The sequence below is a fragment of the Mustela nigripes genome, chromosome 18, assembly GCF_022355385.1.
Source record: "Mustela nigripes isolate SB6536 chromosome 18, MUSNIG.SB6536, whole genome shotgun sequence".
Lineage (NCBI taxonomy): Eukaryota > Metazoa > Chordata > Mammalia > Carnivora > Mustelidae > Mustela > Mustela nigripes.
In genome coordinates, this window is record NC_081574.1 from 16,465,562 (window position 1) to 16,485,203 (window position 19,642).

The window sequence follows — 19,642 nt, forward strand, 5'->3', positions numbered from 1 at the left end:
ACCTTTTTCTGTGGCATTAAATAGCGTCTTCATTTTGATAACGTAACTACCAAGTTTACCTTAGCTTTGAAATGCAGACTTGTATATCCAAGTATCTGTTGGACATGTGTATCTGGACTATTAGTCACTGCAAACTTAACATGTGGAGAACAGAATTTTCTATTATTTTTCTTCCCATTTTGCTTGGTCCCTCTCCAAGCCCCCACTGCTCAGCTTCCTCTTTTTGTGCGTTTCCCCTAAATTACCTTGCTTCAGTTATATTGGACTTGACTGCCTCTCCTATCCCCTGAATTTTGTTTTATTCACTACTGTATCCCCAGTGCCTAGAACAGTGCCTAGCAGGTACTGTTAGCTACTGGCGGATGCTGGGTATATATATAGTCATTGGCTGAATTGATGAATGACTGTTCCTCAAAACACATGGCCAGGACTTGTGCACCCACTGTTCCCCAGGCTGTGGAGGATCTTCCCCTGATTTTTGTATGGCTGGTTCTTTCTCATTCAGGTGTCAAACTTCAAAATCACTTCCTTAGCAAGGAAATGCCTCCCTAAAGTTGCCTCCCAGTCTCTACTGTAACACTGTTTTATTTTCATCAGTGCATTTATCACTGCCTATTATCTTTGTTTACTAATTAAGGTTGCTTTTCCTATCCCACTTCAGTGTAAGGTCCACGAGTAACTGGGGATTTGTATCTTCCATGCCTAAGACAGTTCCTGGCACATCTTAGGCATTCAACCTGCATTTGTTAAATGAATGAATGAATGAGAAACCCAGGGCCGTCAGACCTCAAAGATAAAGCTCCTGCTGGCTTAGAACTGTTTCCTCTGACTGGTTCTTTAGCTACTAGTTTCTTCGGGTATGTTGTGAGTTCTTACTGCCTCCACGTACAAGGAAGTATGTAAAGATTCTGAACTTCTGAAACCAGACCACATATTCCCTTGCTACCTTTCACCCGAATCTTAGCAAACAATAGTGCGAAGGAAGCCTGGGCCAGGCTCTATGCTAGAAGCTGAAGACAGAAAATTTTATAATGCTCAGTAACTTCCCTTGGGAAGGGAGGTTTCGGAAACACATAACCTGACCACGCTTCTAGATTTTACGTTGGTTTCAACCTCTCTAACCCTTGCCTTTCTTTCGGAACCTCTCTGAGCCGCAGACAACACAACAGGGTTGCGTCATCTCAGTCCCACCCACGGCACCCGGCGACCCGCTCCTGGACCCGCCCCCAGCGGAAGCGTCCTGCCCTTGGCCCCGCCCCCAGCCGCTCTAAGCCCCAGGGGCGGGGCCTGCGGCGTCCACTCGTCCACTCGTGTTCTCCCGCGCGACGTAGTGGTAGTGACGTAACAGTCGCGCACGGACCTTCGCTGCGGCTCTGCGGACAGACTTCCCTTCGCCGCGGCGCGAGCTCCTGGCGTTGCGGTACAGCGGCGCGCGGACAGCCTTCCGCAGTAGGGTTCCGGCCCTCTGGCGCCGGGCAGACGCCCGCTCCCTTCACCCAGAGCCATGGCCGCAGCGGGTGGGCCGGAAGCTACTGGACGCTGCCCCCTTCTCAGCCTTCTTTTGCTTCTGCTCCTCGCCGGCCCTGCTCTCGGCTGGAAAGACCCTGGTGAGCGCTGTCGTCACCTGCCCCTTTCTGTCGCGTACACCCAGCGCTCAGAGGCCCAGCGGGCGACATTTCCGTTCGCCTCCGCTTGGGCCTTTCAGCCCTGATTCTCATTAACATCTTCTTCCCTATTCCCCTGCGTCCTGCCTGTCCCCTTTGCTCTTCCCAGAGGTCCTGCGGGACAAGTGGGGACTGTTGGGGAGTCGACGGGGCGGGACGACTCTGTATTCTTACGTTCCCCTATCTCCCTTCCCTGGGCTCCCGAATTTGTCTGCCGCCTTTCTGGGACTAGAGTCCTCATCCCTAACATCACCTGCTCCTCTTGCTTTGTTGTCATGTCTGATGTCATCTTCGCTGCCTGTTGCCATGGCTGCCTGTTGCTATGGCGGACAGTTGCCACAGCACCCGCAGTCTGTGAGTCGCACTTAGTGGACAGGGATGGAAACCTTGCAGGTAGGTTAGCAGAGTCGTGGACTGCACTACTTACGTGAGCAGAACCCATGCTGCTTATTCTGACCGCTACAGTGAGTTTCATCTCGTTACGTCAGCTTTTCTTGTTGTTTCTCACCGCACACTAGAATTTTAACAACATTTTATTATTATTTTTTGTATGCGATGGTACATGATAAATGATTTCTGGAGAAAAGATTTTTTTTTTTATTACTATGTTATTAGAATTTTCTAAAGAATTTTTAGGGGATAAACAATATTCTCTGTAATTAATATATGTATGTATACACAAACATACAGGTTTCCATTTAATGATGCATGTTGTTAAACTGGTATGATGTAAGAAATGACTTTTAAATAGTTAAAACATTTTTTATTGGGAGGATGAAGATGTTAAGGCATGAAAAGCATCAACATTGCGTTTATGACTTGGGTGATAGGAAATGCCCATGTTTCTTAAGCAACAGGTTTACTTCTGTAATATCCTATTTTATTCCTAAATGCTGAAATGAAAGAGAAGGTGCTGTTTGCAAATACTTGACTTAGAGTAACTGATTTGATGTGGAAGTTTTATTAGTAATAAAAGCCAAGTTGGATTTAAATGTCCATTTATTTATGTATTCCTAGAAAGTTGTATCTAAAGAGGACACTTTGATCAGAATTAAAATTTAAAAACTGGATTGAAACATTAGTTGAACCATCAATTCTTTTCTTTCTTTCTTTCTTTTGAAAACTTACTTGAGAAGCAGTGTCTGTGCTCTGGTGATCCCATGTGCAGGGGGAGGAGCAGAGGGAGAGAGAGAGGGAGAGAATCTTAAGCTGACTGCTGCTGCACTGGGAGCCCAGCCTGAGGCTCTGTCCCACCACTATGACATCATGACCTGAGCTGAAATCGAGAGTCCTACACTTAAACAGCTGAGCGACCCAGGCTCCCAGAACCCTCAATTCTTAATTAAAAAAAAAAAAAAAAAAAAAAAAAAAAAAAAGTTTACAGATGAAGAGTCAGGGGAATTTTAAAAAAAGGAACCAAATTTAAATGAATGGTGAACTGCTTCTTGCTAATCTTAGTCTATCTACTCTATAAACTATTGTTCTGGAACAAAAAGCACCAAAATATTTTGCATAGAAAACACAATTGATTTTTTTAAATTCTACTTTACCTTAAATTTACTTTGAGGAACTGTTCTATGAAAGTATTTTATTGGTTTAAGTTTTATCAAGCCTTATAATAAAACAATAATCACTCCCTATTTTTTTTTTTTTTTTTGAAACTTTGGATACACTTACTTTGTCTTTAACATAGAGTGATAATTTGTCTGGAAAAAGTTTGGTACCAGTTCTAAAGAGATTACCTGACTTTTTAAAATTCTTTATGGAATTGTTTTATATTTAAGTCACTTTTCTGGGTGTTGGGAATATAACAGTGAACAAAAGTAAGCATCTTGCCTCCACAGAGTTTATATATATTAAAGAGAAATAGACAAGACACAAATTGGTAAGTAGCACGTCATCAGGAAAAGTGGTATGGGCAGTGATAACACAGGGGAAGGAAGACAGGGTATACAGGCAGAAGCTGGACTGTCAAAATATACATTGGAAAGGGAAGAAATCACATTTGATCAGAAACCTGAGGGGAGACAAGGGATAAGTGATCTGCTGTGACTTGTATTTTAAAGGTGCCCTCTGTCCTCTCTGTGGAGAACAGACTGTAGGAGGTCCAGGGAAGCAGGGAGGCCAGTGAATGAGTTCTCAGAAATTTTAGGCCTTCAGCCCACATAGAATTAAGTTTTTAGATTGGTGTAGATGAATTTTCTTCTAGCTGTATAGTTAATTATGTTGGTGTCATTTATTAAAGAAGGCACTCTTTTTTTTTTTTTCTGAATTAAAAAAAGTCTTTGTCTTTTTTAAGGTGTCTTTTTTTTTTTTTTTACTTATTTGAGAGGGAGTGCATGTGCACACACACACACACGTGTGCACATACACACACGAGCACTGGGAGGGGCAGAGGGAGAGGAAGAGAGAGAATCTCAAGCTGACTCCAGCTGAGCCTGGAGCCCCAGTTGGAGCCCAGTGTGGGGCTTGATGCCATCACCTAAGAGATCATGACCCGAGCTGAAATTAAGAGTTGGACGCTCATCTGATGGAGCCACTCAGGTGCCCCAGAAAGTCCACTTTATCTTCTGTTGTATTTTCACATATAGTTGGATTTATTTCTGGCTTTCTTTTGTTTCATAGCTCCTTGCCTATTTTTTTTTAAATTAAAAAAAATTAAATTCAAGTTAGTTAACATATAGTATATTATTAGTTTCAGGAGTAGAATTTAGTGGTTCATCAGTTGCATATAACATCCAGTGCTCATTACATCAAATGACCTTCTTAATGCCCATCACCCAGGTACCCCATCCCCCCTTTTGCCTATTTCTGTTCTAATTCCATACTGTCTTCACTATATTTTATGGTAAGTTTTATTGTCTGGTAAAGCAATTCTTTTTCAAAAAATTTTTGGCTGCCTATAGACATTAGTTTTCCCACAGGACCTTTAACATAATTTCTTCCTGGTTCTAAAAATCCTAGTTTGGTTCCTGGTGGGAAATGCATTATATTTATTTAGGTTTTATTATGTATGTATTTTTGAAATATAGATCACATATGATCCTAAGTTTATTTCCAGGTGTTTTATGTATGTTTTCATGTTATTTGAGACAGGCTATTTTCATTTTTAATTGGTTATTACGGGTATAGAAAAAAATCTGTTGACCTTTGGTAATTTATAGAATATCTAGCTGTTTTATCAAATTCTCTTATTATACCATGGTTGTCTTTTGGGAAGTTCTCTTGGATTTTGTAGGTCCAGAAACTCTAAATGAAATGTTGTTTCTTCTGTTTGTACCAAGTGCTACAGATACTACTGGCGGATTACTCAGAAGCCATTGTCTAACTTCTTCTCCTTGTCTGCCTCTGTGTAGATACTGGGAAAGCCAAATACTCATTTTACTAGAATTACTGGATCATAAGTCATTCCAGTCAATCTATCAGAGTAATTCTGGGAAAGATATTTTAAATTTTTATTTATCTTTATATATTCCTGTTTTCTTTCAACTCTGTGTTTAAGGTTGAAATATGGCAATGTAATTTTAGGCATCATGACAGACCATCATTAAATCCTTCAACATGCCCCTCCCCTTAAAAAAGAACTTTCCCCACAAGATAAAAATAATGTTACCCCTGATAAAATGTATCTAAATTTCTTAATATCAACTAATTATCCATTCCATATTCAGATATCACAATTCTCCCTGAAATGTCTACACTAGTTAGTTCAAAACCAGACCCAGTCCAGGTCTGTGCATCCCATCTGATTGTATTCTCCCTTAAGTCTTCTTAAATGTGGAACAAACAGAGACATATGCGTGGCTTTGTCGGTTGGGCATCTGTGTTCAGCTTGGGTCATGAGCCTGGGGTCCTGGGATCGAGTCCCTCATTGGGCTCCCCAGTCAGTGGGGAGTCTGCTTCTCCCAATGCCTGTGCCACTGCTTGTGCACTCTTTCTGTCTGACAAATAAATGAATAAAATATTTAGAAAATATATAGAACAAACAGTCCTTCTTTTTATGCTGCTGCTTTGATGAAAGGATTGGGCCAGTTGTCCGTAAGAGTATCCTACCTTCTGGATTCTGTTTTCTCGTGGTGTTTTAGCTTGCTTTTTTTCTTCCCTGTTTTTCTCATAGACTGGATGTTAAATCCAAAGGATTGATAAAATTCATATTAAATTCTTTTGAGGGTTACATCATAGTAGATGGTATAATACCAATTTGTTCTACCATTATTTTTTTTTTAAAGATTTTATTTATTTATTTGAGAGAGAGATAGTGAGAGAGAGCATGAGCGAGGAGAAGGTCAGAGAGTGAAGCAGACTCCCCATGTTGCTGGGAGCCTGATGCGGGACTTGATCCCGGGATTCTGAGCCGAAGGCAGTCGTCCAACCAACTGAGCCACCCAGGCGTCCCTGTTCTACCATTATTGATGCTAAGATTAGCTAGTAGATTAAAAGTGGTTTTATAAACTTTATAAAGTAATATTTTTCCAGAAAGCACTCTGTGTAATGTTACTTGGCACCATGCCAATATCCTGTCTCTTAATGATTTTAAAACTAATAAATCCTTGTCTGAATCAGTGTCTTTGGCCATTATAAATTATATTTTTTTCTAATTCTGTCATTTCTTCTTCTACATTTATTAGCTGTCATTCTTCAATAAAGTTGAGATTTCCATCCTGAGGCTATTACGGATTAGAGTTCCTGGTAGGAAATCAGAATAAAAATTTAATTTTTAATCTTTAATTACCAATTTTCAGAGTAAGGAGGTAGGTAGCAACTTTTAGTGACAAATGAGTTTTTGGCATTCTCTGGGAGTATCATTATAGACTCTAGATTTTCATAGGTTAACATAATTTGATCAATTACAGTCTTTATCTTGCTGGTCACTCTTTTTCTTTTGGTGTCTTAGGACGAACTCTCCATACCAGTATCATAAATATTCAGTTGTACTTTCTTGTGGTATTTTTTTATTTGTTGTACATTTTATGGTAAGTTTTTAGCTGTCATGGATTAATTTTTGTACATGGTGTATGATGATCAATTTTTCTGATCTTCTGCCAATATTATATTGTTTATGCTACTATAGGTTTAATAATATATTTTGATATATGTAGTCCAACTTTAATTTCTTTGTTGTTATTGGTTTTTGGCTGCCTTTTCATTATTGATTTTATATATTAGTATATTTTTTATGTTCTGTTTCTAGTTTTATTGCATTTTGGGGAGAATGCGCTGATAAATCTAAGCTTAGTTTCATTTATTAAGTTCTTTTTTTGGTAAAAAAGTATAAATATGATCTGTATCTGCTGATACGAGGGAATGTCCATAATGTATAATTAAGTGGAGAAACCATATGAAGAATAATGTAGATTGTATATTTCAGTTTTTTATAACAATAAACTAAAAAAATCTGAAACAAGTCCTGAATCTGTGTCTGGATAAGCAAGAAAAAGGTACTTACCAGGTTGTTAATTTGGGTTATCACAGAAATGTGAAATTGGAGGAAGAATGGGTTTCACTATTAAACAAAATTATGAAATATATATAGATGAATAAATAAAACATACATGAATAGTTTAAAGAAGAATGAAACAAATATCAATGTAGCCCCATTCATTTAAGAGAAGGAACTTTAGAAGAATTCTGCCTGTTCCTTTCTAAGCACATTTCCTTTCCCAGAGGTAGCTACTTAACTGATTTTTGAATGAATAATTTTTTTAGTCCAGTTTTTTAACCCATGTATATGGTAAAACACTAAAAATTTTTGAAAAACTGACTAGCTGTTTTCTTAGTAGTGTAAAAAAAAGTCTCTGGCTTCAAGTTTCCTGAGATTTTAAGTGCCCCTTCTGGGGAAATGATTGGGGAAAGACAGGAAAATAGGACTCACTATAATTAGGGCATCTGTTGAAAGCTCTAGGGGTCCAGTATTGAAATCCGGCAGAAACATGGTCAGAGAGAGTAGGTTGCTCTTTATCTTTTGCTTCTAAGGTGGGTAGGGTCTCTCTGTTGCACTCAGGAATAGGTTAAAGCCAGAATGCTTCTGTGGGGATGACATGAGTGTCCTCAGCTAACCCAGGTAGCAGGACATGGGGGAAAGAGGAGGAAAGTTCATGAGCTCAAGGTCAAGACAGACCAAATACAGCTAAAAAGCAAAGCCAGGTTCACCTGGACATTCTTTCCTTAGGTTTAAAAAAGATGGTATGGTAGCAGCAGGGAATTTCGCTGGTAGCCCTTTTGAGCAGTACTCTTGCAGTGTGGACTTGTTACCCTCTGCCTGACGCAAGGCTGCATCCTGCTGTCTTCACTTACCGTTCTCCGGATTCCCTTTGTCCCTCTGTATGCTACTATTTCTTTAGACCTCTGGGTTTTATGTCTTTCTCTTTGCTTTGTTTTTTTCTCTTGGTGGCAAATTTCCTTCATTATGTTACTGATAATGGATACCTGGGATGTAAGTATTTTGAAACCTTTCAGATGTCTGAAAAATCTACTGTCTTGCCTTGAGTGACAATCTAGAATTCTACACCCACTTACTGTGAAAGTATTTCCTATGATAAGCGTGTTATTAAGATGACTTTCTGTGTTTGACAATATATTTACTACCTGTTCATCTGTGTTCCTCTTGTTTTAGACAGAATATTGTTGCGGGACGTCAAAGCTCTTACCCTCCACCATGACCGCTATACCACCTCTCGCAGGCTGGATCCAATCCCGCAACTGAAATGTGTTGGAGGCACAGCTGGATGTGATTCTTATACCCCAAAAGTCATACAGTGTCAGAACAAAGGTTGGGATGGGTATGATGTACAGGTAATACTCGTTATGTTGATGACAGTTTAACTGGGATTTTTAATCAATGAAGTGTTCCTTGGGATATTATTCAGTATTTGGGGGTAAGACATATAGAAAATCTCAAGTTAAATATGTAAATATAAATCGGTTATTCATTTTCTGAAAGAACATCCTCCAAAAGAAATGAACTAATTTTAAAGCCTGGAAACATTCATTGTAATTTTCTAATAAGACATTAGTAAATTTTCAAAACTTTGTAAACTTGGAGGTTAGGGATAGAGGCTCTCTGCTGATTATCATTTTACTGTCATTCCTCAAAGAATACCAGCCTAGGGACGCCTGGGTGGCTCAGTTGGTTAAGCGGCTGCCTTCGGCTCAGGTCATGATCCCAGCGTCCTGGGATCGAGTCCCACATCGGGCTCCTTGCTTGGCAGGGAGCCTGCTTCTCCCTCTGCCTCTTCCTGCCACTCTGTCTGCCTGTGCTTGCTCTCGCTTCTCTCTCTATGACAAATAAATAAAATAAAATCTTAAAAAAAAAAAAAAAGAATACCAGCCTACCCTAACATGTTAAATAATGTTAATGATCAGGAATTGTAGGCTGTTAGGAATGTAAAATGGTGCAGCTGCTTTGGAAAACTGCCTGGCAGTTCCTCAGAAGGTTAAACATAGTGTTCCTATATGCCCCAGTCATTCCATTAGTAGGTATATACCCAAAAGAATGAAAAGTATATGTCCACACAAAAATTTGTACATAAATGGTTGTAGCTGCATTATTTATAATAGCCAAATGTCCATTATTGATGAATGAATAAATAAAATGTGGTATATTCACACAGTGGAATATTCTGCCATATAGAAGAATGAAGAACAGATACATCCTCAACATGTGTGAAAACATGCTAAGTCAGAGAAACCAGTCACATATTGTATGATTGCCTTTATATGAAATGTCCGGGACAGGGAAATCCGTAAAGACAGACTGGTAGTTGCCCAGGGTTGGGAGATTTGGGAGGAAGTGAGTGACTGCTAATGGATGTGAGAATTCTTTTTGGGGTGATGAAAATATGCTAAAATTGATGGTGGTGATGGTTGCACAACTGTGAATATACTAAAAACCATCGAAATGGGTGGAATGTATGATAGGTGAATCATATTTCAATAAAGCTGTCATAAAAAATGAAATAGCATATCTGAAATTTGGGAGAGGAAGATAATTGACCAAAAACTTCACAGAAACACAGAAGAACAAATCAGATCTCTTTTAGCTTGTGTCTCTTTAAATGCTGTTAAAGAAACATATTACCTATTTTGCTCAAAATATAGTAATGGAATTTAAACTAAACTGGGACTTTTTTTTTTTTTTAAGGCAAGTATAACTGTCCGTATTTATGGAGAGAAATAGACACAGGAATGTTAAGAAACTTGCTCACCTTTCATAGATAATAGATAGCAAATTTGGATCTGTGTGTGTGTGTGTGTGTTTTTTAAAGATTTTATTTGTTTGCCAGAGACAGAGGAGAGGGAGCGAGCGAGCACAGGCAGACAAAGAGGCAGGCAGAGGCAGAGGGAGAAGCAGGCTCTCTGCCGAGCAAGGAGCCCGATGTGGGACTCGATCCCAGGACGCTGGGATCATGACCTGAGCCGAAGGCAGCTGCTTAACCAACTGAGCCACCCAGGCGTCCCTCTGTGTTCTTTTTTTTTTTTTAAATTTTAAATTTTTAATTTTTTAAATTTCAGTGTACCAGAATTCATTGTTTATGCACTACACCCATTGCTCCATGCAATATGTGCCCTCCATAAGACCCACCACCCAACTTCCTACCCCCCACCTCTTCAAAACCCTCAGATTGTTTGGGGAGATGAACCATGAGAGACTTTGGACTCTGATAAACTGGGACTTTTTTAAAGAAAGATTTTATTTATTTGAGAGAGAGAGAGAGAGCATGAGCAGGTGGGGGTAGTAGACTTTTTATTTAAGGTGGAAATCTTTGAGGCTAGCATGAACTTTTTGCATTTTCCTAAATAGCTCAAAAATTTTTTAATAGATGGGATGCCTGGCTGGCTCAGTTGGTGGAACATGTGATTACTGATCTTTGGTTTTTGAGTTCAGGCCCCGGGCTGGGTGTAGAGATTACTTAAAAAAAATTCTTTTAAGAGAATTACTTATAGGATTGGGCTTTGGAAAGTTGGTCCATAGTATTGTAACATTTGTGCAGAAAGTTTTTCTCAGAAAGTTGTGGACTATCTCTGATGCTCTATGTAGTTACCAGATACTCCTATATGATGCTGTCTTTTGAGCCTTAACTTTAAAAAAAAAAAAGAAACACTCTATTTTTATTATTTATTTATTTATTTAAAGTATTTTGTTTATTTATTTGTCAGAGGGAGAGCACAAGCACAGGAAGGGCAGAGACAGAAGGAGAAGCAGGCTCCCTGCTGAGCAGGGAGCCCACTTCGGGACTCAATCCCAGGGCCCCGGGATTATGACCTGAATCGAAGGCAGATGCTTAACCAACTGAGCTACCCAGGTGTCCCTATTATTTATTTATTTTTGAAAGATATATTTTAGAGAGAGACAGAGTGAGCACACGGGGTCATGGGGGTGGGCGGTAGGGCAGAGAGAGAGAGTCTTAAGCAGACTCCGTGCTGAGTGCAGAGCCTGTGGTGGGGCTCCATCTCACCAGCCGGAGATCACGACCTGAGGTGAAAGCAAGAGTTGGTCGCTTTACTGATTGCACCACCTCAGTGTCCCCAAAACCTCTATTTTTAAAACATCTTGAACAACAGTGGGAAAAAGTTGACATTTAAAAATTTTGTTTAACATTTACGATTGAGGTATATTTAATATGTACAAAAGAATTACTTACATGTATATGTAAGGAATAAGGAATAGTAATAAAACACTCAGGTACCTAGTACCTAGCTTCAAGGTCCCTAGGTTACCTTCCCCCCAACACAGAAATACTCATTGTTTTGAAGTTTGTTTATTACCCCCGACTTCATTTTGCAGTTTTATGACAGCTCTATAGCCCAAATAGTCCATATTAAATGAAAAAAAATTTTGATTCTAATGACCTATTTCTGTTTTTCTTCACAGTGGGAATGTAAGACTGATTTAGATATTGCATATAAATTTGGAAAAACTGTGGTGAGCTGTGAAGGCTATGAATCCTCTGAAGACCAGTATGTACTAAGAGGTTCCTGTGGCTTGGAGTATAACTTAGATTACACAGAACTTGGCCTGAAGAAATTGAGAGAGTCTGGAAAAAACCATGGCTTTAGCTCTTTCTCTGATTATTACAACAAACTGTACTCCCCGGACTCTAGTGGCATCAGTGGATTGATTACCATCGTAGTACTACTTGCTATTGCTTTTGGAGTTTATAAAGTGTTCCTTAGTGATGGTCAGGATTCTCCTCCGCCATATTCTGAGTATCCTCCAAATTCCCATCGTTACCAGAGATTCACCAACTCAGCAGGACCCCCTCCTGCAGGCTTTAAGTCAGAATTCACAGGTATGTTTCCCTAATGGCATTAAGTAGGGTATGTGCCAGGTAGTGAATCTTGTGCTGGTTTCTGAAATAGAAAGTGGTCAGATTGGGAAACCAGAGCAGATTTGTCTTCTCATCTTATATTTTACTTTCTCAACTTCTTTACCTCTTATTCCTTTGTAAGGGTAATTTTGATGATTAATTTAAGGTGGCATGATTAAATTATAAATCATCTTAATCAGAAAAACTTGATCAGGTTTGGTAATAAGCATTTACCTTGAACTCTGTCTCATACCATATATAAAATTTATTCATTAAATATAGATCTCAGGATAAAAGGTAAAATAGGTTTCCAGAAAACATAGGGAAATGTGTCATGATCATGCAATAGGTAAAAATTTCTTAGAATATAAAAAGTTAAAGAAAGGATGGATAAATTTGACTTTTTTAAAATTAAGAATGTTTAGCCATCAAAAGACCGCATTAACAGAGTGGAAAGGCAAGCCACAGACTGGGAGAAAATATTTGTAAAATGTTATTTTCAACATAGGGTGTGTATCTAGAATATGTATATGTGCTGCCCAAGCAAGGCCTAGACTATGTAAAGAATTCACCCACAAATCTGAGGGAAGACACACAACCCAGTTTTTAAAATGGACACAGACTTGAAAGCAATTTTATAATAGAAGATACCCTGATGTCCAGTAACAATATGAAAATGTACCTGGCCGCATTAGTTTTCAGGAAATTGCATATTAAAACCATGCTGAGTTCGTTATTAACCACTGTATGTATAACCACCATAATGGCTAACATTGAAAAGGGAGAGTAAAGGGGTGCCTGGGTGGCTGTACAGGGGTGCCTGGGTGGCTCAGTCGTTAAGTGTCTGCCTTCAGCTCGTCATGATCCCAGGGTCCTGGGATTAAGCCCTGCATCGGGCTCTCTACTCAGTGGGAAGCCTGCTGCTCCCTCTCCCCCTTCCCTGCTTGTGTTCCCTCTCTAGCTGTGTCTTTGTCTGTCAAATAAATAAATAAAATATTTAAAGAAAAAAAAAAGGGAGAGTACCTAGAAAAGGTAATGATGTAGTCAACTGCAACTTGATGGTAGGAATAAGAAACGTTTGGAAAACTGTCACTGCCTCCCCATGACCCAGCAGTTTCATTCCTCAATACATACCTAAGAGAAATACATGCATTTATACACAAAAAGAAATGCACAGAATATTTTTAGAGTTTTATTTGTAACAGTAAAAAACTGGAAACAGAATGTACATAAACATAAGAATGTGACAAATTGTGTTTTTTTTTCACACAATGTAATACTATAGATCAGTTCAAAAAAACAAAACCAAAAACTGATATAATGCAATAATGGGGATTGACTCTCACTGACACATGAGGTGCCAGTGGACGTGGCAGAGTACCTGTTGTATGATTACGTTCATGCAAAGTTCAGGAATGCGTAAAACTAAAGTAGTATAGCGAGAGAAGTCAGGGTAATGCTTATCTCTGATGTGGGTGGGTATCTACTGGGAGTCGTCATGAGGGAGCCTTCTGGGGGCTAGAAGTGTTTTATTGATGTGCAAATGGGTACCTGTGTACACATTTTTATGTTGTTCATGTGAGATTAGCATGCTTTCCTTTATGTGTGCTGTACATCAACTAAAAAAAATTTCCTCTGTGGGTGCCTGGGTGGCTCAGTTGGTTAAGTGACTGCCTTCAGCTCAGGTCATGATCCTGGAGTTCCGGGATCAAATCCTGCATCAGGTCACAGCTCCATGGGGAGTCTGCTTCTCCCTCTGACCTTCTCCTCTCTCATTGTCTTTCTCTCAAATAAATAAAATATTTTAAAAAAATTCCCTCTGAGTGGAAGATACTTTTTTGGTCTCTAAGATCTGACTTCCCAATTGATAGGAATATCTGGCTGCTGCTTCCACTTGGATTCCTCCGTTACACACAAGTGCAGCTGTCACCTGAAGCCCTTACAGATGTTCATAGTCCATAGGAAGGAGCTCCCAATGAGGTCATCTGCCGGTAGCTGATCCTCCTCCGAGCAAATGTGACTTTATAGGAGGGAATTGCCTCCCTTCAAAAATAAATCCCTTTTTTCATGTCTGTGGGAAAGGTGCTCCTTAGTTATAAATCAGTATTTTATGAATACACTTTTTAAAAAAAGATTTATTTCAGAAAGAGAGCATGCTCATCTGTGCATGTGGGGGGAGAGAGGTAGAGGGAGAGAGAGAGGGAACTTCAAGTAGACTCTGCTGAACGGGGAGCCTGATGTGGGGTTTAATCCTGCAACGCCGAGATCATGACCTGAGCTGAAATCAAGAGTCTGACACTCATCCAACTGAGTCACCCAGGTGTCCCCCTGCCCCACTTTTTTTTAGTATAAACGCCGAAGTATTAGTACTAAATAGAACAGATGAAACAATTGAAATGGCATGTTAATTTTGGTTTTGTGGGCTATGTTTTAAATGAGGATACATAATCATTTTTATTTCTTAGGACCGCATGGTGCAGCTTCTGGTTTCGGCAGTGCTTTCACAGGACAGCAAGGATATGACAATTCAGGACCAGGGTTCTGGACTGGCTTGGGAACTGGAGGAATATTAGGATATTTGTTTGGCAGCAATAGGTAGGCTTTGATCTCACTTGCCTTTTAATTCCACTTTTCTTTAGAGCTTCTTTGTTTGGTTTGCAATTTGACTGGATTTGGTTTTGTTAAGGAAAATAAATTATGGTGACATTACCCTATTAAATCAGATTCTCTGCTATATGGACTTCCATTAATATTGTATATGTTGTTTTCTTTCATTGTGTTTCTTCTTCCAGTGTTATCCTTACAGAGATCATGAGGTAGGAAAAAGACTGTTCATTTAACACCTGAGAAAATGAGAAGACAGGAAAGAACATGGCAGTTGAGGAATAGTTAGCAGTCTGGTTTGGCGGGAGAATGATAGAGAAGCAAGGCTGAAAAGGGCTTGGTACCAGATTTTGGGATGCCTTCATGTTATTGGTAGTTTAATTTTAGATTTTATCTGAGTGTGAATTCTGGAAGAAAGAGTCTCTTCTTCCTGTCACTCTGTCCCTCCCTGGCCGTGATTATACAAGAGCAGAAATACAAAATAGTATTTATTTCGTGTCATACCAGAGCACTGAGGAAAAACGCTTGATAAAGGTATTGTTTTCTGAGAGTATAGGAATTGGAGGATATTTAAAAGTCACAAGAAAAGTGCCTGATATGCTTTTATATCTTAATAGAGCAGCAACACCCTTCTCAGACTCGTGGTACTACCCGTCTCCTTCGTACTCCAGCACATGGAACAGCCGTGCGTACTCACCCCTTCGTGGAGCCTCAGGTAGCTATTCGGCATATTCAAGCTCAGAGACAAGAACCAGAACAGCATCAGGTAAGACTGAAAACAGAGAAGTTCCTATTATGTAGCAGTGAAGAACAGAAATAGTTTTGGAGCTTAAGAAGATAGTTATTTACTATATATTAGCAGTCATAATTTTATTTGTCATACTCATCAGAAATATTAATAGCATAATTAACATTAAAATATAGTTCAGAATCATTCTTTGCTCTTACTTCTAAACATTCTTTAAATATCAGACAGGGATTTGGGTTAGACTTACCTCCACCACTAACCAGGGTTTTACCTTAAATCTTCCTGAACATTGGTTTCCACATTGTGTTTAATTCTGTGACCTCTAAGCTGCTTTTAAGCTTATCTAAAATGGAATTTTCTAGGTGGAAGTTTGAACTCTTAAAATTCAGCAAAACTCAATAACTCAGTAACTACCTCTACTTTAAATAATTGTCAAAAATATGGTGGTTATGTTTATGGCTATTGTTAAGAGGAAATTTTGTAAAAAGTAAAGATATAATATATAAAAAATTAGAAAGTAACTTTGTTTTTAAATATCCAGCTAATTAGCAGAGGTTAGGGAAACGTGAGTAATGAAGTAGTAATAGATTGCTGTGAGTTGGATTCATCTTTTACCAGGGGGAGTTATGGAACGGAGACTAATTCTTGATATTGATAGAAGACTTGTATAAATATGTTTTGAAGTGTAAGAGTGAATTTCTTACAGTACTGGTGTGAATATAAATTGACACAATCACTTTGAAAGAGTGTTTGGTATTACCAACTAAAATAAAGTATAAACTCAAGACCCAGCAGTTTCCCTCTCAGATATATAGCAGCAGAAATGCATACACTTGTGTACTGCAAGATAAGTCTGAGAACGTTCATGGCATCTTTATTCCTAATAGCCTCCAACTGGAAAAACACCTGTATCCAGCAACAGTAAGTGAGATGAATAAATTGAGTTATGGCCATACAGTGGAAAGCTGTGCAACACGGAGGGAGAATAAACCACTGTATGCAATAACGTGGGTAGATCGACCAAATATAAAAAGAAAAGAAAGAAGCCAGACACAAAGGAATAGATATAAATATGATTACAACATTCTTATTTTATAAATATATATGTTTAAAAACTAGCAAAGCTAACCTATGGTGTTAGGTGTAAGGTACTGGTTACTTTTTGAGAGAAAAAGGCGTGGTAGTGATTGGGAGGATATATAAAAATAGAGCCATGTAGGACACAGCACAAGAAGAAAACTCAGTGGAAACAAAAATTGTAAAAAAAAAAAAAAATACCACCCATAAATATCAGCAGAAATCTTTGGGACTTACATGAAAAAAAATTAATAAACATTACCAAATAACCTAAAGGAAAACCTGAAAAAAAATTGAGTTTTCAAATGGGAACACTTGTCATCTTGTAAACTGTTAGTGCGTTTGCAAGTGTGTGTGTGTGTGTGTGTGTGTGTGTGTGTGTGTGTGTGTAGTGTGGGGGTCGGGGGAGTTGACTTGACTATGTAACATTTACTGTTGAAAGCCTGAAACTTGCCCCTGCAGGATTTCTGTTGCTGTTGGGATTGTGACAGGTAGCAGGGCATGGCTGGCTCCATTGGCCTCTGCTTTTTGGCTTAGACTTTGACTTTTGTCCATACCACGTTGGCCCCACCATAGAACACGTGTTCTTTGGCTTCCTGACTACAAGTGATTCACAAACAGCATGTCTGAGTCTAGTCCGCTTAATGGCTGGGTGACTAGGAGGGCTGGTCTTCCTCCCTCCTTCCCTTGTGTCTCTTTATTCATCTGTCACAATAAATGTGTTCCTGTTGTAGTTTTATAAGCAATGCCAGTGCATTTTTAAAAACCAATATAAATTGTACTCTTCTCATTTTAGGATATGGTGGTACCAGAAGACGATAAGAGAGTAGAAAGTTGAAGTCAAACACTGGATGCAAAATCTCTGATTTTTCATCACTTTCTTAGGGGAAAAAAAGCGCTACCTGCTAACGACTGGGGAAGGGGAAGATGTAAAAGTTGTGTGGGTTTTGGTCCTGTATTGCTTTTTTGTGCTCTATTACTTGAGATTAACAGATGATATATGAGAAAATGCTTCTGTAGAGAATTGTATGTTAGTGTAACATGCAGTTATGTTTTATAGTTTCTGAAAGTGATGATGACTGTGGAAAGCTGAAAAATGTATTGATTTTTTTAAACCTGTGACATCATTAAGAGTGAAGGCTAAATTTATGACCATTAGATACTGAGTACAGAAAATGTCAGTCTTACATGATTTTAGTTAGAGTCATTACCTTATAAAAATGATTATCTATTTGACATTTGCTGTGTGGTGTTTACTGTTCTTCAAACATTTAAACCAAGCTTCCGACTACCAGTTATACTTATCTGTATGTTCTGATCACTTTTGAGCTCAGGAGCTTTGAATCCTTCTGTGGTAGTGGGCTTCAATTAAGTAAGAATGACCTTTTTGGGGAAAAAGTAGAGAATAAGCATCTAGAAGGTTGTTGCGAATGATAGTGCTGACAAAGATGGCTTGAAACCTCCATATTCATTTCTTAAGAAGTAAAGTTTAAATGCTTCAGCAAAGGTTTTTACTAGCAAAAGCATGCAGTTCTCTGTGGGATCTCCAGTGTTGTTGTAGCAATCTGTTTCTATCTTACATTAAAATGACGGGAAAAATAAAAACAAAGAAGAGGTTTCATTGTTATTCTTTCTGCTACCCTTGACGCAAATTGGTGTTACTTTTTTTTTTACCCTTTTTCTCAAAGGAAAAGGGGTTCATGCGGAAGCTCTGTCTCCCTAATTTCCCATGGTAGTCTTGCCTTAGCTACCAGTCCCTCAGTAAATGTTTTCAAAAAAAGTAATTGAGAAATGGTTTGGAAGGAAGCCTCTGCTGAAAAATGGCTTAAAAAAAAAAAATTCCCAAATCTCTGAACTGTCAAAGATTGCATCATCTTAGTTAAGCTCTACAACCTGAGAGTCTCGTTTTTACCTTTTAGGAATTATTTAAAAACAAACATTTGTTTATTCTTTAAAATGTGATTTGGGGACTAGTTGAAGGAATATTGTGAACACAACTGCCCTTTCCTCCCATCAGTAAACCTTGGTAGAAATCTTAATTTATGTCACAGAGAAAGCAGTTTTTCTTTAAGTACATTGCACTAGGGGTGCCTGGGTGGCTCAGTGGGTTAAAGCCTCTGCCTGGGATCCAGCCCCACATCCGGGCTCTCTGCCTAGCAGGGAGCCTGCTTCCTCTTCTCTCTCTGCCTGCCTCTGCCTACTTGTGATCTCTGTCAAATAAAATAAATAAAATCTTTAAAAAAAAAAAGTACATTGCACTAAATCCTTACTCATTTCTCCTTAGTTAAGGGAGATGGAATAAAAGAAAATGGTGTTTATTTCCTTTCCCCCTATTTGCTTAGTGTTTTGGGTTTTAATTTACTTTGTGCTACCGGAGTTGATAATCTTGAACTGAGTATGTTTTACTTGGAGAGCACAGTGAAAAAAAGAAAGTTAATTTAAAACTGCTATAGATTGTGCCAGTGACAGTGATCTGTATATAAAATTTGCTGTTCTTTTTTTTTTTAATGAAGTGATTTTTTTTTCAGTTGAAGTATAGTTGCCATACAATGTTAACATTTTTCCAAGTCCGATTTCTGCTTTACGCATTATTTCAGGTCATTGGAATTTTAAGAAAATAATGAGTGAATATAGAGTTGACTAAGCTTGTGGATTTAGATTACTCTCAGGAGCACTAGGGGTGTTCTCTGAGGCTCTTTCAAAGACTGCCTGGAGAGAAAGGAACTGGGGGTGTGGGGCTCAAGAACCCCCACCCCCCACTCACCCTCCTTTATTTTGTATGTTTACATTTCCTTGTTGTTTATGGGAGAGATCTGAGATATCACCTTCAAAATCTAAGACTCGGAATGAAAGACAGTACAACTGGGTCTCATTAGTAGGGTGTGGGCCCCCAGTAGGAGATGGCATCAAGGGAAAGCAGGTCCTGAAGTTGGGAGCTTGGTGGGCCTGGTTGCAGGCAGGAAAAGGTGGAAGGAGAGGTGAGGGGGGCTTTAGAGTTTCACTCAGATCGAGGGTTCAGCAGAACTTCAGAAATTAGGATGGGATTGCTGGTCATTTAACCAGTTCGCTGTGTTTCTGTAGTTTGGTGACTGCTTCTCTCCGAAGCTCCTTGATCTCTTGGATTCTGACTCCTGGCTCAGTTTATCTGTGTTACCTATGTTTTTCCATAACATATTGTACGCACTTTTACTATTGCACTTAGTACATTTCACTGTCACTATTTAAGTGTAGATCTTTCTTAT

General features: G+C 38.9%; 1 protein-coding gene across 1 annotated transcript; it reads left to right on the top strand.

Moving 5' to 3' along the window:
* Window positions 1–1,300: 1,300 nt before the first annotated feature.
* SARAF (store-operated calcium entry associated regulatory factor) lies at window positions 1,301–17,636 on the top strand. Its single transcript, XM_059384508.1, has 6 exons — window positions 1,301–1,607; window positions 8,278–8,456; window positions 11,536–11,953; window positions 14,437–14,566; window positions 15,193–15,341; window positions 17,197–17,636. The coding sequence occupies exons 1-6, from the start codon at window positions 1,505–1,507 to the stop codon at window positions 17,220–17,222; spliced, it is 1,005 nt and encodes a 334-aa protein (XP_059240491.1). The 5' UTR covers window positions 1,301–1,504; the 3' UTR covers window positions 17,223–17,636.
* The last annotated feature ends 2,006 nt before the right edge of the window (window positions 17,637–19,642 follow it).